This window comes from Semicossyphus pulcher, unplaced genomic scaffold (assembly GCF_022749685.1).
Source record: "Semicossyphus pulcher isolate SPU_LCO1_2020_fin unplaced genomic scaffold, fSemPul1.0.p SCAF_3, whole genome shotgun sequence".
Lineage (NCBI taxonomy): Eukaryota > Metazoa > Chordata > Actinopteri > Labriformes > Labridae > Semicossyphus > Semicossyphus pulcher.
Window position 1 is genome coordinate 3864867 of NW_027211704.1, and position 24384 is coordinate 3889250.

General features: G+C 45.2%; 2 protein-coding genes across 2 annotated transcripts; both read left to right on the forward strand.

Annotated features, from left to right (window-relative positions):
- Positions 1-1569: 1569 nt before the first annotated feature.
- Positions 1570-4214, forward strand: kcna3a (potassium voltage-gated channel, shaker-related subfamily, member 3a). The gene has a single exon (XM_069677789.1). The coding sequence runs from the start codon at positions 1579-1581 to the stop codon at positions 3127-3129; it is 1551 nt and encodes a 516-aa protein (XP_069533890.1). The 5' UTR covers positions 1570-1578; the 3' UTR covers positions 3130-4214.
- A 12225-nt stretch (positions 4215-16439) lies between these two features.
- On the forward strand, positions 16440-24027 carry LOC138605619 (potassium voltage-gated channel subfamily A member 2). Its single transcript, XM_069677991.1, has 2 exons — positions 16440-16497; positions 17348-24027. Exon 2 carries the CDS (start codon positions 17485-17487, stop codon positions 18979-18981), a length of 1497 nt encoding a protein of 498 aa, XP_069534092.1. The 5' UTR covers positions 16440-16497; positions 17348-17484; the 3' UTR covers positions 18982-24027.
- The last annotated feature ends 357 nt before the right edge of the window (positions 24028-24384 follow it).

Genomic DNA, 24384 nt, shown 5'->3' on the forward strand with positions numbered 1-24384 from the left:
TTTTCTAAGGAGTTGTATTTGAGCCGTTTGGACTCCAGATCTCAACAGTAGGTTCAACATGATGCCTCTGTCGATCTTTCAGGTCATCTGTTTAAGACAGGGGTCCTAATATTGTTCTTCTTGAACCATAAATGAATCGGTTAATCAAATTAAAGTTGTAAGACTTCTGTCTTTAGTCTTTTTCTTTCGCACACAAGCTCATAAAGTCGTATTTATCACCACAGTTTTCCTGTTTTCCTCTCTGTATCCCGTCTCCCTGACAGTGAAAGCTTTTCCCACGCTCCATAACTTATTTTTCCAGACAGTCTAAAAGAGCTCAATGGGTTTTAGATCAGTGTCATCCGCTTTAAGAGGATTTTCTAAGTGTATTAATAGTTGAGGACTACATGCTGCCATATTTGGATAAAAGAGAGGCTCAGCCCTTCTTTTCGGGTCTGACATGTTGAAATTAAACCCTTCTTAAAAGTCGAGCACAATTAAATAATGAAAAAGCAGATTGTGCATTAGCCCTGAATCCCATTTGAACTCATTAACCCGGCTGCACGTGCTCCTAAAAACCACAGACAATGACAGACGCCTTTGATGCAGCCTGTCAGTATGAATTTCAAACAACACTGATTTTGCATTTCCGTCATTAATCACAGCTGTAACAAAGGCTGACAGCCGAGAAGCTTCTTTCAGGCGAGTCTATCACCACATGGCGGAAATGATTTTTTTTTTCCTTCTTTCGAGTGGAAAGGAGGTTACTGATCTCGAGGCTTCGGTGTTGTGGTAACAATGTAAAGCACGAGCGCACACATGGACTCAACTCTACGCTGCTCATTTGCAGGAGAGAGAGCGCGCCGATTTGTACAGGCTGGCGCGCGCTTATTTTTCAGCACCATGGAGAGCAACAGCCGCTCAACCGAAAGAAATCTAACACGAAGAATCTTAATAATGTCTTTTATGCATTGGGTTTGGTTTGGGAACATGTTTACATGCATGAGGCTGCCCCGAAAAACCCGATTAGATCAGCTGCAGCCTCTGTGGGAAAGTGATGTGAAGACTGGTGACAGCATTGTTGTGTCCGTGTCCAAAGTGTGAGACACAATCATTGACTTGTTTGTAGACACAGCGCAACAGAGGATGTTGCTCCTGAAGGTCTCTCTGTTGTGGTTTCTGTTTTGAAGACGCGTAAACGCAGCATGGGTGCTTCTTTTCTGCGCTTAATAAAAGGAGACACGAGCTTTACGCGCTCACAGATAAACAATCAAACAGGTGTGGATGTGATTCCGTCAAGTGTTTCTTTTCCCTCACACTTGACTGAAGGTGTGTGCTCGACATTTTAAGTGTCAAGTTTATTTCTGATTGGGCGGCTGCTTGGACGTATGTCAGACATATGCTCGCCGTGGGCGGGTGTCGACGTGTTTGTAAAAAAAGAAAAAGGCGGAGGGGAGTGCAGCGGCTCAGTGTGGATACGCGCAGATAGGTGATGGTTAGAAGAGATGTGAGTGGCGTTGGCCACAGCTCTCCCAAGCTGTAGGCTTTGGCAGGGAGAGGCGTGGCGCACTCTGCCCCTCTAGACCCAAAACCACCTGTATGGATGACCAGAACTACAGTGTGAACCAGACTCCTTCGCCCGCCAGGCACAGGGGCAACAACGTGACCGACAGCCGGGGTTATGAGGTGGAGAGGGGCGTCATGACGGTGGAAAACATGCTGGAGGAGTCCGCCGTGCTCTCGGCGCCTCACCTGTCCGTGGATCGATACGAGCGCAGCCGCCAGGGATGCTGCGAGCGGGTGGTGATCAACATTTCGGGTTTACGCTTCGAGACGCAGCTGAAAACTTTCAACCAGTTCCCAGAGACGCTGCTGGGGGACCCGAGGAAGAGGATGCGCTACTTTGACCCACTGAGGAACGAGTACTTCTTTGACAGGAACAGACCCAGCTTTGATGCCATCCTGTACTACTACCAGTCAGGGGGGCGCATACGGAGACCTGTTAACGTCCCCATTGATATTTTCTCTGAGGAGATCCGGTTCTATCAGCTCGGAGAGGAGGCCATGGAGAAATTCCGCGATGATGAAGGCTTTATAAAAGAAGAGGAGCGCGTGCTGCCCAAACGTGATTTCCAAAAGCAGGTTTGGCTTTTGTTTGAGTATCCTGAAAGCTCCGGGCCGGCTCGGGGCATCGCCATCGTTTCTGTGCTCGTTATTTTGATTTCCATTGTGATTTTCTGCATGGAGACTCTGCCGGAGTTCAGAGATGAGAAGGACCAAGCCACAGTGGCACCCACGGTCAATGGCACTGCCCCCCACGTGCACAGCCCCTTCACAGACCCCTTCTTTGTTATAGAGACTCTGTGCATCATCTGGTTCTCCTTTGAGTTGTTGGTCAGGTTCTTCGCCTGCCCCAGCAAAACTACCTTCTCCAAAAACATCATGAATATCATCGACATCGTCGCCATCATCCCCTACTTTATCACTCTGGGGACCGAGCTGGCCGAGAGGCAGACCAACAGCGGGCAGCAGGCCATGTCTCTCGCCATCCTGAGGGTGATCAGACTGGTGAGGGTCTTCCGCATCTTTAAGTTGTCGCGGCACTCAAAGGGACTTCAGATTTTGGGTCAGACCCTCAAAGCGAGCATGAGGGAGCTCGGTTTGCTCATATTCTTCCTCTTTATCGGAGTTATCCTCTTCTCCAGCGCGGTTTACTTTGCAGAAGCTGACGAACCCACGTCCAGCTTCACCAGCATCCCGGACGCGTTCTGGTGGGCTGTGGTCACAATGACTACAGTGGGATACGGGGACATGCATCCGGTGACCATCGGGGGGAAAATAGTGGGGTCTCTGTGCGCAATAGCAGGCGTGCTGACCATTGCCTTACCCGTGCCAGTGATTGTGTCCAACTTTAACTACTTCTACCACAGGGAGACGGACGGAGAGGAGCACCCACAGTACGTGCACACGAGCAGCTGTGAGCACCTCCCCTCTGAGGAGTTGAGGAGGTCGTGCAGCTCCTCGTCCCTCAGCAAGTCGGAGTACATGGTGATAGAGGAGGGCATCAACAGCGCGTTCAAACAGCCCAACTTCAGCACCGAGAACAACCAGAACTGCGTGAACATCAAAAAGATCTTCACAGACGTGTAAATGAACCGCAGAGGATCATTTCAGGAGCATGAAGACATAGTAGCTATAATATTATTTTTATATTTAGCCAAGTGTAACGTGTCAGTCCATATCTGTGGGTGAGCGCTGCGTAAATGTCCGCTTTAACAAGTCATTTTACGCAAAAGAGAAATTCAGATTCTGCTTGTTTCCGGTGTAGACTCACATGTTTGAGTGTTTCTCACAAGTATTAATATGACATTAAACAATGTCAGGAAATTAAAACATTGAATTAAAAAGTTAGTGGCTTGTTAAAACCGACATTTCTTGCAGTGCGTAGTGCCACTCGATGCCTACATATCTTTATGTTAATGCGGAAGTTGTGGTGTTTATGATTGGGATACACGTGTAGCATAGTCTACTATATTTGCATTTACCCGCCAGTCTTAAAAAAACGACGTCTTGTGCTTCGTGGAGAGAAAAGAAGTGTCATTGTCCAGTAATGTGATGAATAGACTATATGGTAATTCATATAGCCAAATGTCTGTTTAGGTTATATTTAATATCATAACCTGTCAGGTGTGGGACTCTGAGTCTTGTTCAGATTGTTATTCAGGTAATAACTCACAGTGGTGTCGATGGAAACGCTTATCATGAATAATAATAAGTCGAGCTTTTTCGTAAAATTGTATTTTTATTCAGAACTGCCTCTATAGCCTATATTAAATAAACCGGAAATGAAGTGAGACCGACCTGAAGCTTTTTATATCTAATAGCAGGGGGGGATATGAAACATGCATAAAGTGTGAATAATTCCGTGTGTGAGGTCACGTGCGCAGTGACGTCAGGATGAAAACGGCGTGCAGGGAAGAAGCCAATTGTGATGCAGTCTCCATGACGACGGTGGTTTCCCGGGTAACCCCCCCCCAATTCAATGTTGCCATGGCACCGATTGTGTTGCCTTTTCACTTCCCAGCCGCTCTTCACACCGAGGAACAGTCAGCTGATACGTGTTGTATCGTTCCACACATGGAGTTTAATAATTGATCTGTTTCATGTAAAGGTGATAAATCAATATTACTCATTGATAATTTGACCTTCAATCAGCCTGTAGCTGCACATAAAGACTTGGCTAACATGTAAGCACAACCATGAAAAGCTCCTTGTCCTTTGTTTCACCATCAGGAGCCTCAGCTGCTGCTGTTCAGCTGTGAGCTCCGTCCTGTGAGTTGGCATGCCAACGAGGTGTGACGTCAGCTACCTTTCATCCCCTCCAGCAGCTCCTGCACGTGTGCTGCTCACACAAAGTGTCTGACGGCTGCAAGTGACACAAACTCAAAGGAGACTAATGGTAATTATAATTACAGGGCTGCATTTCCTCTTAATGTCAAGTCATTTTATTTATGGAGCACGTAACAGGAGGGGACCCAAAGTGCTTTGGGTTGATGCAGAGTATGCATCAGCATCAGGTGTACATGACTGGAGAAATATTACAATGAAGCAATTATATTTAATGCCTCCCTAACAAAAGAGAGAAATAAATCTGAGGCTGAAAGTGGGGACCTCAACATATTAAAAGAAGGACGCCACACAAATGATAAACATTTAACCCACAGGCTGTGGTGTTCAAAACATCAGGAGGACTCAGGGAAAACAAACGGGGCTGGAGACCTGGACAAAGTGGACAAAAGATGGGAAGATGCTGGGCCAGCCATGCAATGGACCATCGCTCCCAGCACCTCACCCTAAACTAAACAGGAGAACGTGACATAAAACAGGCCGAATAACTGGACTACCAACAAACTAAAACAACAAAACCCAGCAATCTAGAACACGCTGGGGAAAAACCTGCTTGGAGAAAAAGAGCGACGAATTACGAGGAAAACCAAAAACCTCCTCACCACGTGTGTGCGATCCACTTTGTTTGCCTTCCCCTGACTCTGTACTACCTGCACCTCTGTATCTCCGCCTCCTCCTCCCTGAGCGCTTATTGCCCTCAGGCAGCAGGCAGAAGGAGGAGGAAGACCAGAGTGACAGGGAGAGAGAACCGGGTCAAATCAAAACAGGCCACACGGAGCAGTAATAATACTTATAAAGTTTACAACTATAACAATTAACAGCAGAGTAAACGCAAAAAAGAAATCATGAGGAGGCATCAGACCAAGTTAGTTTTACAAAATCACAGTCATGGCTCCGCTCCTGTATTGATAGGGCTGTGACCAAAGAATTTTAATTCTAATTAATGTAATACAACACAAACATGTCAATTATTATCTAGATAAATCATGTAATCTAAAAAAGTCATAGGATAGTAAAAATGCCTGTTCTGATATCCCAGAGTCCAAAATTACATTTAGACATCCTCTTGTTTAAAGGTTTCATCTTGAAGATTTCAGTTTTGTTCTCTTTGGCAGCACCTTTGGTGATGAGCGGTAATTGCGGGAGGATGCTTCCCAATTTAACCAGATGTCCACGGTTGGCTCCGGTTGTAACTCTTGATTTTCGTGGCTGACGGTCGCTTTCCTTTTCAGACTGTTTGCTTCATCTGAGCGTCGAGTTTGTTTCTTTTTCTTTGGATTTTCACTTCTTGTCGAAGTTGTATCTGTAGTCATCCATCTTTTCTTTGTTTGTTCAGCCATAGTAGATTACTGTTTACTCGCAACACTTGCAGAGAGCGGAAAAGCAGCCGCTTAGCTCCGCCTACCCTCTCTGGCAGACCAACCACTGCTGGATGATGGAAAACGCGTCACTAACTGGGCGCCGCTTGTGATTTTTTCTGTGAAAGTCGCCACAGACACCCAGTCTGTAATACTGCAAATGCAAAGGCTTTCATCAGTGGGCCATAGGCTCCATCACCATTGTGTTACCTCATTCGGTGATAGATAGAGACTTAACAGACATTTATTTAAATGTAACAATCCAAAAAGCAAAAGTATTTTCAATGATATCAAACAGAAATGAAACTGGCACCAGAGAACTTTTCAAACTATGACTCAACGACTGGCTGACATCAAAGCTGCTTTGTTGTAATCTCTATGAGTCGAGTTTGAGCGCTCTCTGATCTGCACCTGTTCCTCTTATTTGCCTGTGAAGCATCCAAACAGCTGAGATGATGTTGTGTTGCAGCTGAGCTGGAGGCTCAGTCATGTGTGAGTTCATGCTGAGCTCTGATGTTTGTGAATCAACACAGAGGCGTCTTCATTCTGAAAATAGCTCAGTACTGCCCTCTAGTGGAGCAACACAGTTATTACTGCTAGGAGGGACTTCAATATTGAAGCTGTACAGGTAATACATGCCTCCTTCCAGACTTGTCTTTATCGCAACGCTAACAACATACGATTCCTTATTCAGTCCACATTTAGTGCTGGCTGCAGCTCTGTGATCGAGTCCCTGGAGCTTCTTTTAGAAGTCACAACACACCAGCAGGCTTCATTGTTTTATAAGATCGAAACTTTCGGCTGCTCTGGTTTTATTTACAACTTTGAAGCCATGTTTCAAAGTTGAGTAAATATGCATTTGGGTTTTTTTCTGACACACAATACTCATAGGTGATGGATTTTCATATGTTCTATATCTGTGACTGATGTCGACACAGTTGAAAAGACACAAGTCCTGAAAGTCCAAGGTTAGACCTGACCCCAAACTTAACTAATGTCACAAAACTGTACATTTCTTTGTCTGCGCACATTTGTTAATTAATAACCCATAAAAAAATCGTATTCCATATTTCTTTATTTCATGTAATTACACTGCCTTATGGTCCTGTTGACATTTATACATCTTCAGATGTGCAAGCCCCCTTGTGACGTATAGTTATAACTTCATTTGCTACTTACAGAAGCCCTTAGCGGACTGTTTTCCCGTGATATATGTATTCCCGTGATATTTCTGGTCGTTTTCTTGAGATCCATTGTTAAAAGCACAAAACAAACTTCATCAGTGTGGGCCCTGGCAGCATGACATGTCCTGGTCTGTAACATCACAGTGACCAGCCTGGTCTTCTGTTTTCTAGATCGCCTGAAAATGATCCCGTTAGCGCGAGAAAACTATCTCTAGATAGTGGGCCAGTTTAATCCGTTCAATGGGAGAAACAGCTTTGTTGGACGAGATGACGAGAACAATAAGTCGAGATCTCCAGAAAACAACTGAAATAAACTTATCATGGAGTAAATAAAATGTAGCTACTTACGTATTGATTAGGGTTTAAACTCAGGTCACAAACAAAGTGAAGAAAGAAAGTGTTGATCATTGTCCTCAATAATATAATGAGATCTGTGAGCCGCCATGTTTTGTCCATGTGACTGTCTGGGATTTCTCATGCAGGTCAGAAACTACCTTCATATTCCCCTTAGAGGCGTTTATTCTGACCCATAATTCTTTGTGTCCCCGGAGACAAAATTAATTACAATTTACAAGCCTGAGTGTAAAGAAAAACTCCTCCTCACTTATGATTTGCATGACTTTGAACAGGCACAGAAAGCAGCATGAAGGTGACTGAAAACTGGCTTCATGATGAGTTGTTGCAAAGCAGAATCCACTCTTTGGATGCTCATGTAGTGTTCTTTTTTCTTCCCATAAAGCATCGTTTTAACTCGAAGCATGCATTTTTAAAATCAGGAATAAGAGCAGAATCGTCTAACGAGCTCCAAATATAGAACGGTTCCTGTGATTGTCCAATGTTCAGAGCATTTTGCATGATGTCCTTTAATGCACTTTGGCACACAAATTCATAATATACTGCAGAAGTCACTTTTGATTAGGATGGTAAATAATTTGGATGAGTTTGATCAAAGCATTTTTAGTTTAAATGTGTTTTCTGAAGGTAACGAAGGCGGTGACTGTAATTTAAATGTTTAAAAGCGTCCTGTTTTGTGTTTACATTTCTTCTACACTTTTCCACCAACAAAACACTTAAAGACGCTTAAACACAACATTTAAAATCTAAACTAAAATATATGACCATCCAGCATTTAACCTTTCGTCCATCTTGGAGTCTCTGCTGATCGCACAGTTTCATGTGAGCGGCGATGACCTCCAGAAGCCACGCGGCTCTCCGCTCCAGGTGCTCTTCCTCAGAACTGCTGAGTGGTTTTGTTCCCTCTGTCTCCTCTGCTGGAATTTAAGCCCTTCTTCAATGTATTTTTAACCAGGGGGAAATGAAGACGTATCCACGAGTTACCCTGCTCCGTAAATCAAGTCCTGCAGAGCTCGGGGGGGGCACCTGCGGTTCAGCCTGTTTCGCTGTGGCTTGTGGAGAGGTAAGAAAGGCAGCATAGAGGTAAACTTGTTAGAATTGTTGGGCTGAGATTGTGGCTTCACGAGGAGATCAATGTTGCTTCAATAAACTCTTGTTGTCCCTTTGTCTCATTTAGGGCTGCTGGTTAACAAACAGTAGGAGAAGGCAGCCTGAACTTTGAACTAAACAATATTTCTGTCTCAACAGTGGATCATGTTACCATGTATATATAATTCTCATGTATTATTATTTACCTCAGCTTGACGGACTGTTTTAGCATCATTCAAGTTATTCTCTCACTTCTCTTATTAATCTTATTCATCAACCTGCAGAGAGAGGTAAGAGAGGAACGTTTGACACCAAAAGGGACGGATGTTTGCCGTTAAAGCTTAACTATAAGTGACTATAAGAGACTTGCATTCATCTCAATGGCAGAAACATGACTCCAAATTAATGCTAAGGTTACACTGCAGCTGTGTCCCAATCCAGGGGCTGCAGCCTTCACAGGATGCGTCAGTCGTAGCCTGCGTAGACGGTTGAAGACGAACTGAAATGAGACGGTCTGGTCTACGGAGGATTTCCTGTTTGCGTCTCCAGCTGTTCCCGCCCTTACCCTTGCGTCACCCAACGCCACTCCTCCTCCTGGCAACAGGTAGCTAGCAGGCTAAATCACTAGCATAATTAAAGTTGAGTAAGTTAACCTGTTATTTCAAATATAATTTGTTTCAAGGCCCTTTAGTTTTTTAAAATGTGTATCGCTAGCTTTTCGATTGAGTTGAAACCAAAAACTTTCACATTGAAAGTGTATTCCTCGTCTGCGTGAGAGTCCGCCATCTCGTTTCAATAGGCGCACAATGCATCTCGAGATACGTTGGATGCACGACGTGAAGGATGCACCCGATGGATCCTTCGCCACCTGGGAGAAGGAGGACACATTTGTTGACCACAGTCGGCCTTCAAATGCGCCTTTCGAAGGCTGCAGCTCCTGGACTGGGACACAGCTTGTGTCTGCAGGCAACTGTTGGCTAACATCTTCTTTTACAGCATTATAAGCTAATAATATGTCAATTTATTGTCATCATATTTCTCCTTTTTTCCATGCTTTGTTAAAGTGATTGTACTTGTGTGAAGACAACACAGAAACTGAACACATCTCGTCATATATTGAAAACCACGCCCGCAAAAGGGGAAAACAACCAGCATCACAGCGTGCACACGAGGGCTGAGACACTTACAAAATGCCTGTAGCAAGTTCAAACCTACAATTGAAGCACTACAATTGATGTCAAAGGATTATCTAAAGGATTATTGCCTCCCCCTGGTGTGGGCGGGACTTAATTACATTCTGTGTCTGTTTTCTTCTTCTTTCATTAAAATGAAGTTTTAAAGTTCCTCAAAGTCGGAGATTGTTCTGGTGTCTTTACTGAAACTTGGGTAATGAATTTTTGAGTGTACATAAGCATTTAAAAGATTTAAAATGTTACCCAGGATGCTCACCGATGACTTTAATATGTGTGTGTGCTTTTTTAAAATATGTAGACATGTCTTATTGCCTCACTCCTCCTGTGTGTGTGTCTGTGTGTGTGAGTTAGCATGCTTTCAGGCTGCACAGCTGTAAGACGGTCACAGCTGGGACACCTGAGTGCACTCGGCTGCAGGATAAGAGTGTTTGACAGAACTTGCACACACTCAACACGTGCACACACACATTGTAGAGCTTGCATGAATGATACACAGATGCACACTGCTCCTCCAGGCAGACGTGAGGACGCAACCGGGATTCTGCTCAGTCTGTGGGGTGGGGGTTTGAGGGGGGACCCCGGGCTTCCCCTCCCCTCTCCTCTCGTCTCCTCGCTGTCTTCATCATGCCAACATCCACCACATGAGAGGATTCGATGCCTCGCAGCAGCGTGCTTCCTCTGATGATACCCAGCACGCCAACAGGAGAGGCGCCGCGTGTCATCCTTGAACTTTACCAAAGCTTCCCTCATCAGTGGAGCCGAGAGCGACGCTGCAATTATTCACACTCCTGCACATTTTCCTTCCTGCTCTGATGATATTTTTATGTGGTACAATATTTGCCCTAAAACTGTAACTCATCGCTGCCATAAATAGAAACCGAGAGACACATTGCCATTATTTCTGAGGGTGCCATTCATCCATCTGCTCTTTGGAGAACATGTAATGGCACTCTGGGGGCTATTCATAAAGTTCACTCTTCTGCATCAGGAGTCGGCGTTCGGGGCTTTTCTGTGAGACAAATGCAATGCATGTCAGAGAAAGCATACATCCCTCCAGCCCCCGAGGGAAGATGTACTAAAGCGCACAGTGAAACCAGCCTCATATAGGCGCCTGTGCCATATGTTAGAGAGCATGTGTTCCAGGTGGGGAGCTGTGCAACAGGAACATCATAACTCATGCATGTCACACTCTTTCCGAGCACTAATTCATCTCTAAGTGAAGCAGCCGACTGCAGGAAAATGAAAAGTGCTTTGTCATCGCGCTGTAACTTTACCTGAAATATCCCAGAGGCATCAGTAGGCGTGATGTCACTGCCCAGCCTCCTCCCACTGCTGCCCCTGGAGATGGTCTCCGTGGCAACCGAACGAGGCTGAGCAAAAAGATTCACCCAACTACAGTGACTATGCTGACTTTGGACTATTTCTTTTCACACTCTGGTGCTTTAAGGCGCTTTCCAGGATTCTGTTTTTTTTTTTCAGGACCTCGATAAACAAGATTAACACGAGTCTGATGTGTGTGTGAAGTTCTGCTCGTGTTAACCCTGAAACTGTGCAGCACGGGCTCGTCCCTCAGGTCTCTTTTGACAGAGAAGCTGCAGATCCGACTGCCGCACGAGGAGGAGAAGGATATTTTTTGCTCCTTGAGTCGCTGGCAAACAAAAAGCCGAGCATTGCATCATCACAGTGACACAGAAGCTGTCGCTGTAAATCCCACAAGTCCCATAATGTGCATCTGTGCTGCAGCAGACAGACTCTGCAGCCTGCTCCTTCTCAACCTTGTGAAACAGATTTAAATATGCTGTTCATTCCTAAATTTGTTGTGCTTTTTCTTGCACATGAAAAGGGGGCAAAACCAGGCTTTGCTTAAATATTCATGGGCGGAGTGATATGCTGCAATAAGTCGCTGCTGCATGCAATGCATAAAGTTAACCGCCTCCCTTAAAGTCTTGCCGTGCATATAAAGAGCTTATTAGCGCAGTCACATCGGTTTTTAGCCCTCTCCTTCAAACAAAACGCCTCTTATTTCTACTTTGACCTTGGTGTAACATGACCTACAGTTCCTGCAGCACATGCTTACCTTGACTTGAATTTCACACACTGATACACACCCATTGTAGACTGCAGCAGCATAAGAGGGGATCCCTGCACCAGTGACACTGACTCACTCCCTCACTGACTCACAGTCCTTCACTCCAGCTGCAGGAGAGCTCGCTGAATTGAATGAAACCACGATTCTTTTTCATTTTCTGCTCTCGTTGCTTCGGTCTGCATCAATGACGACTGAAAATGCTGCAAAGAAATGTTGCATGCTGTAACTTTTATTCACAGCACAGCAGGAGGGTGTGATGCAGCACACAGTCTGTTATCATGTAGAAAATGTCGACAGGTAGCGGCATCAGATAATTAGCTCGTGCTGTGGGTGTGTGCAGACTTCTGCGAGGTTATCTGGCTCGGCGAGGTGCAGCTTGGCAGCGTACCGCAGTACGGACCGACCGGTGTCCTTGCATCTCTCCTGGCGTCTGGCTCTTTTCCAGCGTCTGCCCTCATCCTGCTGGGCCTCAATCTGACGAGCAGGACTCCCTCCTTCTCTCTGCACAATGTTCTCTCCTCCCTGTCCCTCCCTTTTTTGTAATCTCCATCTCTTCTTGTCTCCGCCTCAGATGAACTGTTAGCTCAAGGGGACACGGAAGGACACAAGGAGCTGCATTGCTATATATTTATGTACCTGAGCCTCCCTTTTAATTTATTTCCTCCACTTTCTGAGCGTGGTTCTGTAGCTGTCTGTAGAACTTGGCCTCCTTTGCAGGCCACCTCAGTTTTTTCCTCCTGAGCAGTGATGCTGGAATGACTCATCTCCCAGAGGGTTAAACAAATTCAGTTTCAGTGGAGATGCTTTGGAAATAAAGTGTTTAGCTGCAAGTTTGTGTCATCTCTGGATCCCAGAAGAGTTAAAAGAAATCATTAGAATATATTATGAGATCTTTTTACATGATATGCACAGCTCATCTGACTCATGCCGGCAGGAGGCATCTAACTGGTTACTGGTTAGTGCAGGATGTTAAGCTTGACTCATGTTTGAATTTTGACCTTCTTTTAAATGTGCAGCCTTTTTCACACACTGTGTGTGTGTGCTGGAAACTTGTGGCTGCTGCAATGCAGCACCAAGGAGCAAGGAGGTACAACCGACCTCCAGTGCTCATAAAAAAGAGCACTGCTCTCCAGGGACAGGGTTTCACAGCACTGACACTTGCCACTGATAACACTATTTACATATGAGTCACCTTGAGGCTTCAAGAGCGACTCATTATATTGTGAGTTTTACAGCAAAATACAAAAGAATATTAAAGAAGGAGCAGCAGGCCGAAAAGGGGCTGAATATTAAAGCCTTTGTTTAGTCAGTCAAACAATAAGCTCATCTTTATAGAGCGCCGAATCACAACGGCACTTTAAATATAGAGCATGTGTAGGCCACAGTATTGATGATAGTCTTAAGAGAGATCCAACTTAATCCACCGTGAGCAGGAAGTTGGCGACTGCAACTGCGAAGGAAAACTTGGGTCTGGGCCGTCTGTGAGCAGGAGCCCACTTTACCCAGAAGAAGTGAAAATGAGAAGACATGCATCTACACAATTTATTTACTCGGGTCATTTCCTGTTGTTTTCTGGAGATCTCAGCTGTGGCTCAGTGGTAGTGGAGTCGGTCACGTCTCAATCAGAAGGTTGGGCGTTCGATCCCTGAAAGCTACAGTCACATGTTGAAAGTGTCCTTGGGCAAGACACTGCTTCCGGTGGCATAGACGTGGCATGAATGCATTGATCCTGATTGGATATTGGCACTTCGGTCCTTGCCACCAGTGTGTGAATGTGTGAAGGTGACATGTAGTGTAAAAGAGCTTTGAGTGGTCGAAAGACTAGAAAAGAGCCATTTACCATTTATCTTGTTGTCTCGAGATAACAACGCTGCACCACCGTAATGTCAGATGATCATAACTCGTGTTGCAAAAACACAAAGCGTGCTAACAGGCTTCACTTCCCTCATCAGTGTGAGCAATGGCAGCATGGCATGTTGTGGTCTGTAATATCTCAGCCTGTTGTTTTGTTTTCTAGATCGCTGGAAAATGATCCCGTCATCACGAGAAAACAAAGCTTGAGAGATAAATAAGTCACATCTCGGGGAAACAACCGGATATAACTCTTTATTATGGGGAAACGCAGGTAATGTAATGTATGGATGTATCACGGTTAATACTTCCTGATCTGAATCAAAATTTACTTCAAACTTGAGGCTTCCTGATGACGTACAGCGGGATGTAGAATGTAACCATCTATGTTTCAGCAGCTTTGTCACATGTCATGACCTTCTGTGTCTCATGACACTTCCTGTCCGTGTCACTACTTCCTGCTGTTTAATAAAACAAGGCGAAAGTGTTAAAAAAGTTTTTGTACTTTGTCTTTATTGATCGTTTTGTCTTTGATGGAAAAGTTGTAACACAAATTCTTGTGTTTTGTCAACATTTATTTAATGGTGAAAACTATCTGCGGAAGTTAAAATGGGACAGATGAAGCTGCTTTTTTAATTCACTTAAGACCTTTAAATCCTCCTCATTGCAAACAGCTCACAATAAACCTAAATGTTGTCCTTTAAAAGGACTGAAGCGACCACAGAGTGAAGAAGCGACCTGTCATCCAGCCCGAGGCTGAGCGGTAATGACCCCACAGTTACTCCTCAAGTTCATTTTCTCTCCTCCTCGCTCTTGTGCCAAAAACACATCTGATTGAAAAACTGAAATCAATACCTCCTGGAAACATTTTCACTGTTGACACCCTCGTGTGCCAGCTTACACGAGCGCCCGTTTTCACGTCCCTGCATGATTGAAACACGCGCAGCATTGAAAGAGCAGGGACCCTTCGCTTTTAATTAAAGGCAGCCGGCTAATGCAAAGTGAACTGAGCTTTAGAGGCTGCATTAACAGTCTTTGTAACGGGCCCCCGGCTCATAAATAATGGCTGTGCTGTCATGAGGAACCTGGGAAGGCCATTAAGAGATAGTGAGAGGTATCTGTGTGTGTGGCAGCAGGCAGGCAGGCAGGCAGGCAGACGGGACGAGGCCGGGAGTCGCGATGGACTCGGGTCTGCCAGGAGTAACCTTGGCAAAGCCGAGTCTCACACAAATCATCCTGCTGGCCTCCCCCACCCCACATAACCCCCCTCCTTCTCCCCCATTCACTTCCCAACCGAGGGATTCCCGCTGACCTTTGGCTTCTCCGGAGGTCACTTCTGACCACGCTGCTTTCACTCCCAGCTCCAGAATTGATAGCAGGAGCAGGATTTTACTATTGATCGGTTTGTTCTTTGTTCTGAATACAGCCGGGCACAATGATGGATGTTTTGCTCTATTTTAGTCACCCTCCTATCTATTATTAATGAAGCTTGTTGCCAGGAAGGGCTACAAATATAACCGCTGTTATAAGAATTACAAGGCAGAAAATGACTTCATGATTGCTGCTGCCGCTGTGTTTGCTCGTAATTTGAAAAATAAAGCTCAGGAAAGACACCTTAATGAGGCAGGTGCGTGTGTTTCAGGGATCATTTGATTGAACGTGCTGAAATATTTACCAAAATAAGAGCTGCAGTCTAATCCCTCATCCTGAAGTAGTTCTCATGTTTGTTATTTAACCTTGTAATCATCCAATCCCTCAAAATAAGACAGCATGTTGCAATAAAGGCGTGTGTCCTTCTAAACTTGGCTCTGCAGTTATGAAACTAAGGAAGAAGGAGCCACAGCAGTGCAGCTGAAGAAAGCAGGAGATGTGTTCCCCTTTAAATTGCCCACACTGCAGATAAGGTAAGGAGTGGTGGGCTACAGTGCGGATGGAGAGCGCGTTTCTCTCGCCCTTCTCCATCACCAGCACGTCTCTTGGTATGCAAAGCAGTGCGTGAATGCAGGTTTGACTAAGCTGAAAATTCACCCAGAAAAATGTCTCTTTCACCTTGAAAAAAAAAAACTCTCACCGCCAATAAGGGCCGTTTTACATGTATTATCTGTATGTGGGTGTGTGGGGCTCTGGTTCACTGTAATTGCATAATCCTGAAGCCCACTACGGAGGGCGATTCTTTCACGCATGTCGTTTCCAGTCAGTGTCTGCAGACGCTGCTCCCCATGTAGGAGGCTATTAGGACACTCACAGAACTGTCTCCGGGAGGGACGCACTTGACTCTCCGCCTGCCTGCAGCTCAGGCTCCGGCTTCTGCTCCTCCTGTCGAGGTGTTGTTTGTTTTGCATGTCTCAATAAGGACTGAAAATGTGGATTGGCTGTGGTGACGCACGAGCAGATTTATTCCCACACAGAAATGATTATTGATGATCCCAGAAGGCGTCTAATTATTAAATCTTGGTAATCAGATTATATTTTTAAGCTCTCTCCCTCCTCCACGCCTTGCTTTTTCTTCGCCCCCTCCCTCTGCAGATGTTTCCTCTCTGAGCACCTTATCGGGACTATTTACCTTTGCGGCTGTCTGCAGCCACAGCTCGCCACACGGCCACGCCGGCCACACCATTCTGCTGATCCCAGCACCTTTTGGTTATTAAGGGAAGCACCAGCTACCTCCTTGATATCGGTTGCCTCCTCCCTCCTTTTTTTTGTGTGTGTGTTGCCAATCGCCATCCCACGACAGCCTACCCGGAGGAAAGGAAAGGGAGTCGGGGAGGGGAAAGCGAGGACACACCCGCACATACTGTACCCGGTGTTACACGGCGAGGATGCAGCAGACAACATGAGGTGAATATCATCGGCTGCCCTAAATTGGAAGTTGGGTTTTTTTTTCTTCTTCTACCCGCTCTGAAGAGAGAGGAGCTGATTGCCGCAGCTGGTTGTTCACCAGTGTGTCCAGCAGGAGCTTCAACTCGCAGCAGATATGAAGAAGATGTCTGCAGGTATGTATGAGCTCAAGATACAGCAGCTTATGCTCACCTACCATCTCTGATTGTCATCATATGTGTCATAGAGTCTTGGTGTTTTTTCGGAGGGGTAACAGAATAATCCTGCAGTTGTAAATGTGTTTCATAGTGAAGGATCTTATTTTGTAATGCAGAGAAGAGAAGCAGTTTTTCTCTTGGAGCCTGTTTCCTTCTATGGATCAATTATTTATAGATGTTTTTGAATATTTCAAAGCCAGGCACCATTTCAAGACTAAAATGCTCCGGCACAAACTAAACTGAAGTCGGTTAATGTGAAGCGCTTCTTGTGTGCTCAGTAATTCTGGAAACATATATTTGTGTTTGAGCTGCAGTGGTGTTCTGTGACATCTATAGACAGGATGCTGTCCGTATGTATTTTGGTGCCTGCTGCATTGCCATATTCATGCATGGCTTCGCTGCAAAAAGGTAGTCCCATTCGTTTCAGGGGATATGTTCCATTGCAGCAGATCAGTGCTCTAATTTACGAGCTCCTGTAGGTTTTTATGTGCCCGTTGGCCCCCGAGTTTACCTGCATTGAGGACATTTATATGCAAGGCGGATGGTTTATTTGCATATTAAGTCATGAGCAGGAGTGTCAGCATGAAGTTTCCCGGAGCTGATTCATTTCTGTGTCGACTGCCTGCTCACGACTACATAACTTTACATCACTCATCAAGTCTGAGGACATTATTTCAGAGGGCGGCTTCATTTTCATCTGTTTTCTGTGTTTTCTGTGGACTTTGTGGCAGAATTATGAAGTGCTGAATCATGTCTCCGGTGTACCTGACCTTGTTCTATGTCTCTGCTCTGTCTGTCCCACATGCAGTCAGATCCTAGGTGACATCCTGTGGCCGTCAGGTCTTTACGCTGTTGAGCCCCCTCCCTCTCCTGGCCCCTGCCTGCAGTTCTCCAGGCTGCAGGACCCAGACTCACTGAAAAGTGCAGGCCCCCTCCCCCCGCAAAATGACTGTTGCCACAGGCGACCCCTCTGACGAGGCGGCGGCGCACCCGGGGAACCCGCAGGACTACGACCCGGAGGCCGATCATGAGTGTTGCGAGAGGGTGGTCATCAACATCTCAGGGCTGCGCTTTGAGACTCAACTCAAGACCCTCTCGCAGTTCCCAGAGACTCTGCTAGGGGACCCCAAAAAGAGGATGCGCTACTTTGACCCGCTGAGGAACGAGTACTTCTTTGACAGGAACAGACCCAGCTTTGACGCCATATTGTATTATTACCAATCAGGGGGGCGGCTAAGAAGGCCGGTCAATGTCACCCTCGATATTTTCTCAGAGGAAATTCGATTCTACGAGCTGGGCGACGAGGCCATCGAGATTTTCAGAGAAGACGAGGGTTTCATCAAGGAGGAGGAACGGCCTCTTCCCGATAACGAGTTTCAGAGACAGGTGTGGCTGCTGTTCGAGTACCCCGAGAGCTCAGGTCCTGCTAGGATTATCGCCATAATCTCTGTCATGGTCATTCTGATATCTATCGTCAGTTTCTGCCTGGAGACCCTACCAATTTTCCGCAATGATGAAGACGACATGCACAAATCTCACGCAAAGATCTTTTCACCGGAGACCAACACCACGATCATCAGCTACACATCCACCTACTTCACCGACCCCTTCTTCATCCTGGAGACTCTCTGCATCATATGGTTCTCCTTTGAGTTCCTCGTGCGCTTCTTCGCCTGCCCGAGCAAAGCGGGCTTTTTTGGAAACATAATGAACATTATTGATATTGTTGCCATCATCCCGTACTTCATCACACTCGGCACAGAGCTCGCAGAGCGGCCAGACGATGGTCAAGCAGGTCAGCAAGCCATGTCTTTAGCCATTCTCAGGGTCATCCGCCTGGTACGAGTCTTCAGAATTTTCAAGCTCTCCCGTCACTCTAAGGGGCTTCAGATTTTGGGTCAGACCCTGAAAGCCAGCATGAGAGAGCTCGGCCTGCTCATTTTCTTCCTCTTCATTGGAGTCATCCTCTTCTCGAGTGCGGTCTACTTTGCCGAAGCGGACGAGCCGGAGTCGCAGTTTGAAAGCATCCCGGATGCGTTTTGGTGGGCTGTGGTGTCCATGACAACAGTCGGCTATGGTGACATGGTCCCGACTACGATCGGTGGCAAGATCGTGGGATCCCTCTGTGCCATCGCAGGTGTGCTGACCATCGCCCTGCCTGTGCCTGTCATTGTGTCCAACTTCAACTACTTCTACCACCGTGAGACGGAAGGCGAGGAGCAGGCGCAGTACCTGCAGGTCAACGTGGCCAAAGCCGACTCAGCCGAGGAGCTGAAGAAGAGCCGAAGCGGCTCCACCATCAGCAAATCGGACTATATGGAGATCCAGGAGGCTGTGAACAATAGCAACGAGGACTTTCAGGAGGAGAACCTGAAAACAGCCAACTGCACGCTGGCCAACACAAACTATGTAAACATCACCAAAATGCTCACAGACGTGTAGCTGCCATCTGCTGTTTTCCTCCCCGTCACTGCGGGGAATGTGGAGCTGAGCAACGGGGCGGGACAGGTGTGCAGCCTCCCACCTCACGCGTGCTGGAAAAATCAAGGCAATAGAATTCAGGACGTTGACGATGATGACTAAAGACAGTGGGGAAAATATTTGCAAAAGACCATCCGCTCACTCCGCGCTCATCCTTCACATCCTGCCCTTAAAACTCCTAATAACTGTCAAACAGAAATATTTCAAATTTTGCATTTCTGCATGCAGTTGGCTTTGTCTGTGTGGCTGTTATTTAAAAAAAAATACCTAAAAATTCCCTGCTCACAACAGTAGCCAACAGTAGTGCACAAAAAGAAAAGAAAAAAAGGGAGAAATGATGCAAGAAAAAAAAAAGTATTGCATTTAAAAGATAAAAAGCTACACAACACAAACCCTGCTTTACCCTCTTGTCCCACGATCCCTCATTCTCTGCCATGCGCTTTCTGAAGAGCCCAACTTGTGCGCTACATATGCTGCTTCCTGGAGCCAATGAAACAAACTGTCTTATGCTACATCGTTTAGAAGTAAGAGTCTGAGTGAGCGTAAAGCGAGCCCACTGTGGACGGCTTGTGACGAGGTTGGTGGCCGAGTCCACCGCGTTATTTCGAGGATGAATGACAGCCATCGGCGCTTTAAGCTCATGGTTCGACACCTTTTTTTTCCCAGCAGGCATCAGTATCTGATGAATGACTGAGAATGGCCTTGACTTTTTTCACTGCTTTGGTCTTACATGTACTGTATGTATTTGCAATGCAAGCTTCCCCCCTTTCATTCACCCAAAACTGGTCTTACTGCAGAGCTTTGAGGACAACTTGAATGTCTTGTTTGGTTTGTTTTTCACTGTTTTTCACACACACAGAGTACTTATTCATATAGATAGGTAGGTTAACTGTGACTAAACTGATAGCCAATATGTAGGTAGGTGCTGTTAGTAGTAGTCCGTAGATTATTGCATGACGTTTTTAATCTGAATGAGAATTTCCACTCGTTTCTCGACTGCCACTTGCTTCGTCACACCACTGTAAATTTGTCTGTACACTGCCTTCTATACAAATCCACACTTTTAAAAAGGATGCCTGCAGGTAGCTGTTAAAGAACCTAAAGCTGTATGTTAGAGGATTTCTTAAGGAGTAAATCGATATTTACATTCCATGTAGACGTCATCTGCCGTTAGACTTTCGCCGGGTCGCTTTAAACGTACCGCCGCCGAGCTGTGACTCTCACTCTAGTTTTGGACTTTAATCCCAGTCGCAGATGTGACAGTCTCGCAGTGCTGTCTGTTTCTTTCACAGGTTTGTCACATGATCACGTCCTCATGATCAAAAATAGAAACTTTTAAGGACTCTTGTACGGAATAACGCTTCCCCCCTGAACTGCCTTTTTATCTGGGTTTACGCTACTCTCCTAGTGTTGCATGACTCCAAAACATTCCTAGAAGCATGCGTTTAAGCTCAAAGAAGAAGCCTCTGAGACAAAAAAAAGACTAATTATTACCATAGATATATTTATTTCTTATATATATATTTAAAATATATGTATACAGACAGTAAACATATACAGTACACTTTTATCAGAGAATTAAAAGACGTAAAAAAAAAAAAGCAACGTTAAAGAGAAAGCAAGAGCCTTTCCACAACGCGCAGATCATTGCCATGTTTTTATTTGTAATGACGATAGTAATTGTTCTGAGCACAGTCTCTATGTTCTCCTGTTGCAGAGCCTGTTCAGAGTGCCAAAGACACACTCTTACTAGCCGGGTCTAGAGTCGTTCTGATACTAATATTGACACCAGTATCGGGATCGGTATCGGCCTCCGATTCGGTCCGAAAATGCGATCAGTCAATGCACGGATCGGATACAATAATTAACTAGCCGCCATGAAAATCAACTGGTTTCATGTAAATTATAATGTGACAACAACATTGCAGTGATAGCAAAGATTGTAGCATTAGTCAAAGCTATATTGTGGCTGCATTCATGCTCAATTCCGATTTGGGGCTCATGTCTGATTTTCTGGGGTCACTGTTCATAACTAATGTTAGAATTTGACCCAGGTCAGATTTCAAGGTGAACAGAAAATTATTTTTAAAAAAGACAGACATGCGATGCCGAATTAGCTCAGCGGGTAAATTGGCAACAACACGGCCCCGGGTTCAACGGCCCTTTGCCGCGTGTCATCCCCACTCTCTCTTCCCCTGTTTCTGCCACTATCCACTGTCCTCTCTCTAAAATAAAGGCATAAAAAGCCAAAAAATTAATCTTTAAAAGAAAAAAATTAATAATAAGACGCATGCGCAATCAACATTCGTTTTCTGTAAAACACGTATGGCTCTCGGGTGTTTGGGACTTTGGATGTGGATAAACTTCTGTTAGTCGTTAGTCCTTGCCTTATCTGCGCGTCGTTGTCCTCCATGGTCAAGTGGGAAAAGGAAGTCTTTAGAATCACTCGTGGAAACGTGCATATTACCACGGCAACGCAGACCAATTCCGATGAGGCGCATGCAGGTTGCATGTTTTGAATGCCGATTTAGCGCCACATATTCCAGTAGCCCAGTTCCGAATTTAAAAACATCGTGCAACATTTTGCTGTTCACACTGATTCAAAAATATCAGATCTGTGTTACACAGGGCGAAAAAAAATCGTGTTTTCCCACCTGTAATATGTATATATTTTTAAAGCACTAGTATCGGAGGGGTACCTGGTATCGGCCGATACTCTTCTCTAGATATCAGGAAGGAAAATTTGGTATCAGAACATCTCTCGTGGTCCAAATGCGTCGTCTGCACTGGTGAGATTTCCAGCACACCTGACACACGTCCTGGATTTAAATACAAAGTCTGCTCCAATTAGTCCAAAACTGCCTACTGTGAAGTATCTCTTGAAAGGCAGGGCGTTGTTCAAAACGGTTTGATCCCTAACCAGAGTCTTGTATCCGGAAGCTTTTTATTGCTCTTAAATTGGTCGGAGTTTCAATGAAGTCTGGCTGGAGGGAGCTCAATCAGTCTTTAAAAGCTGGCTTCAAAGTTGTTTTAGGTTCTGATTCTAGGATTGTGTCCAGCTGAGACTTTCCACCGTTCGCTCAACACTGCCAAGGTAACAGTCAAAGGCAGTTATGTCAATATGGGAAGTGATAATTAGCAGCAGTGTAGCAGATATTGGCTAACCTATAGGGGTCCTCTTTCACTCCCGAGTCTCTTGCCTTTCATCATCTTTTCACAGATGTCTTAGGTAATAAAGAAAGGCGACGGGTTAGGCGAAAGTCTGTAGCAAGAGCTGTCTGAATGAATTCTGTCATGCCAGGATGTACATCTTTATTCTTAGGGTCTCATTCTGCTCACTACAGTCTTCAGCCTGCAGTAGCAAAATGTCTTTACGCCATCGCTGCCAATATGTGCTCAGGATGCCTCGTCACACTGCCTGACGTGAGGCTTCTGAAGTCGTCTCTCTGTCCAGATCTGTGTCTGCTTTCATGTGTCTTGAAAGGTTTTTTTTAAAAGAGAATGTCAGTAAATAAACTGGAGCAGTTATATTTGTTGCTTTCCCTGGAGCATAGAGGTGGAGTGAGATGTTGAAATGGTCTGTAACTCGAGGTAGGACCAGATTAAATAGTTGTTTAGCAATATTCCCATAATCCTTTAGTGGAGGGGGCTGTGTGGAGAACAGAGATGTTTGTTTTTAAATAAGAACGAACCTTTATGGACCTCCACAGTCCAACCGAGGTCTTATTGATCATCAGTCGAGTATTGATGTGGGTGTGTTGATGCGCACAGTGTGTGCGTGAGTGTGTGTGTGTGTTTGTATGAGAGAGAGAAAGAGAAAGAACCACTGAATGTCAGTGTCTTAGCCTGCTTGTACAGCTGCATTTATGCAACAGCCATTTGCATATCTGTGTATGTGAAACAAACACTCACAGTCTGACCAAAAATATTTGTCTATGCATGCAGATGCATTTTACCTTTCTGTCTTCATTACTTTGTTTTTTAGGACGAATACTGAGGATGAATGTTGCAGGTTCATGCAGCATTCATCTGTTCTGTTTGAGATCGGGCACGTTACTGTACCTCAGCCAAATTCACTGTAGCAACTCATGAGTTCACCACGTGACAGTTATTTCTGCTTAAAGCACAAAGAGGAGTGGAATCATCCTCATCTGTAAACCTGCAGATTTAATCTGTAAAAAAAAAAGTCAATTCAATCGATCATGTTTTGTTTTCTGACACAAAAAATCCATCTCTCACCTGCCGAGGGACCCACCAGCAAATCCACTCCATGAGAAAGGAGCCCCACAGTGAGTCCACTGAGCATCTATGCAGAGAATGACTATTAGCTGGTAGTTAAGAGGGTTTGAGTACAGATTCTTTTTGTTTGTGTGTTTTATTTCGGCACTAAAAGAGAGCTGGCCGTGCGTTTAAAACCAACCTTCAAGCCGACTTTGCAATGTTCCGCTGCTGCTCCCGCACGCCAGCTGAATGTGAATATGAGCCGTCGGAGCTTTGGGCTGGTTTGAACTGCAGCGTCAGCTCTCTGAGACCAGGCTCCTACATTAAGAATAAAAAACATACATACGGGAAACAAGATGATCAATATGCAATCTGTATGCATGTGTGTGTTTGAGAACGAACGTTTTCTTTTACCGTTTGACCCCAGAGCCGTCGTGTGGCATCCACTGACACAACATGTACAGTCATTCACTCCCCCTGTTATCATAGAGGCCTGAAAACATCCATCAACGTTGGTACAGTGGATTATGGATTTTCTTTCTATGAAATGAAATGTGAGAGAATAATGTAAATAATAACCAATGGATGATGGAGCAAAAACCATGTACTATATACTGTATGTGAAGTCTGGATTTAAAACGTAGTATTATCTGCACTTTACGAGACAAAAAGGACAATCTATGGACAAGAAAAACATGTGAATTAAAAATGCATATTATCCTTCCAAATGCTCATAACCCTGACGAAGTAATATCAATAATGAAGCCAATAATAATTCAACTGAAACTGTGTTCGGCGTGGTTCTTGTGTGCAATTACTGCGACTCTTTTTGGCATGAAGTACGGGGGTGTTTTAAAATCTTCATCTGCATCACATTGTTCACCAGGTATTTAGTCAGCAGAAGATGTGAGGAGCTAATTTTAGCCGCAGAGCGTCTGTGAATCGATCAGAGGTCTCTTTGTTGTTATTCTTAGGACGTGCGGCGTCTTTGTAGCCACGGGCAGCGTGGAGGACATCTTCAAACGCCTCCTGGTATCTTCATGCTTCTTCTTCCTCCCTTTAAGTGCACGGTATATGCTCCCTGCAGTTTAAATAAAGAGAGAGCTGGGTGTTCTATAAATAGCCTTTTTGTTGGAGAAAGAG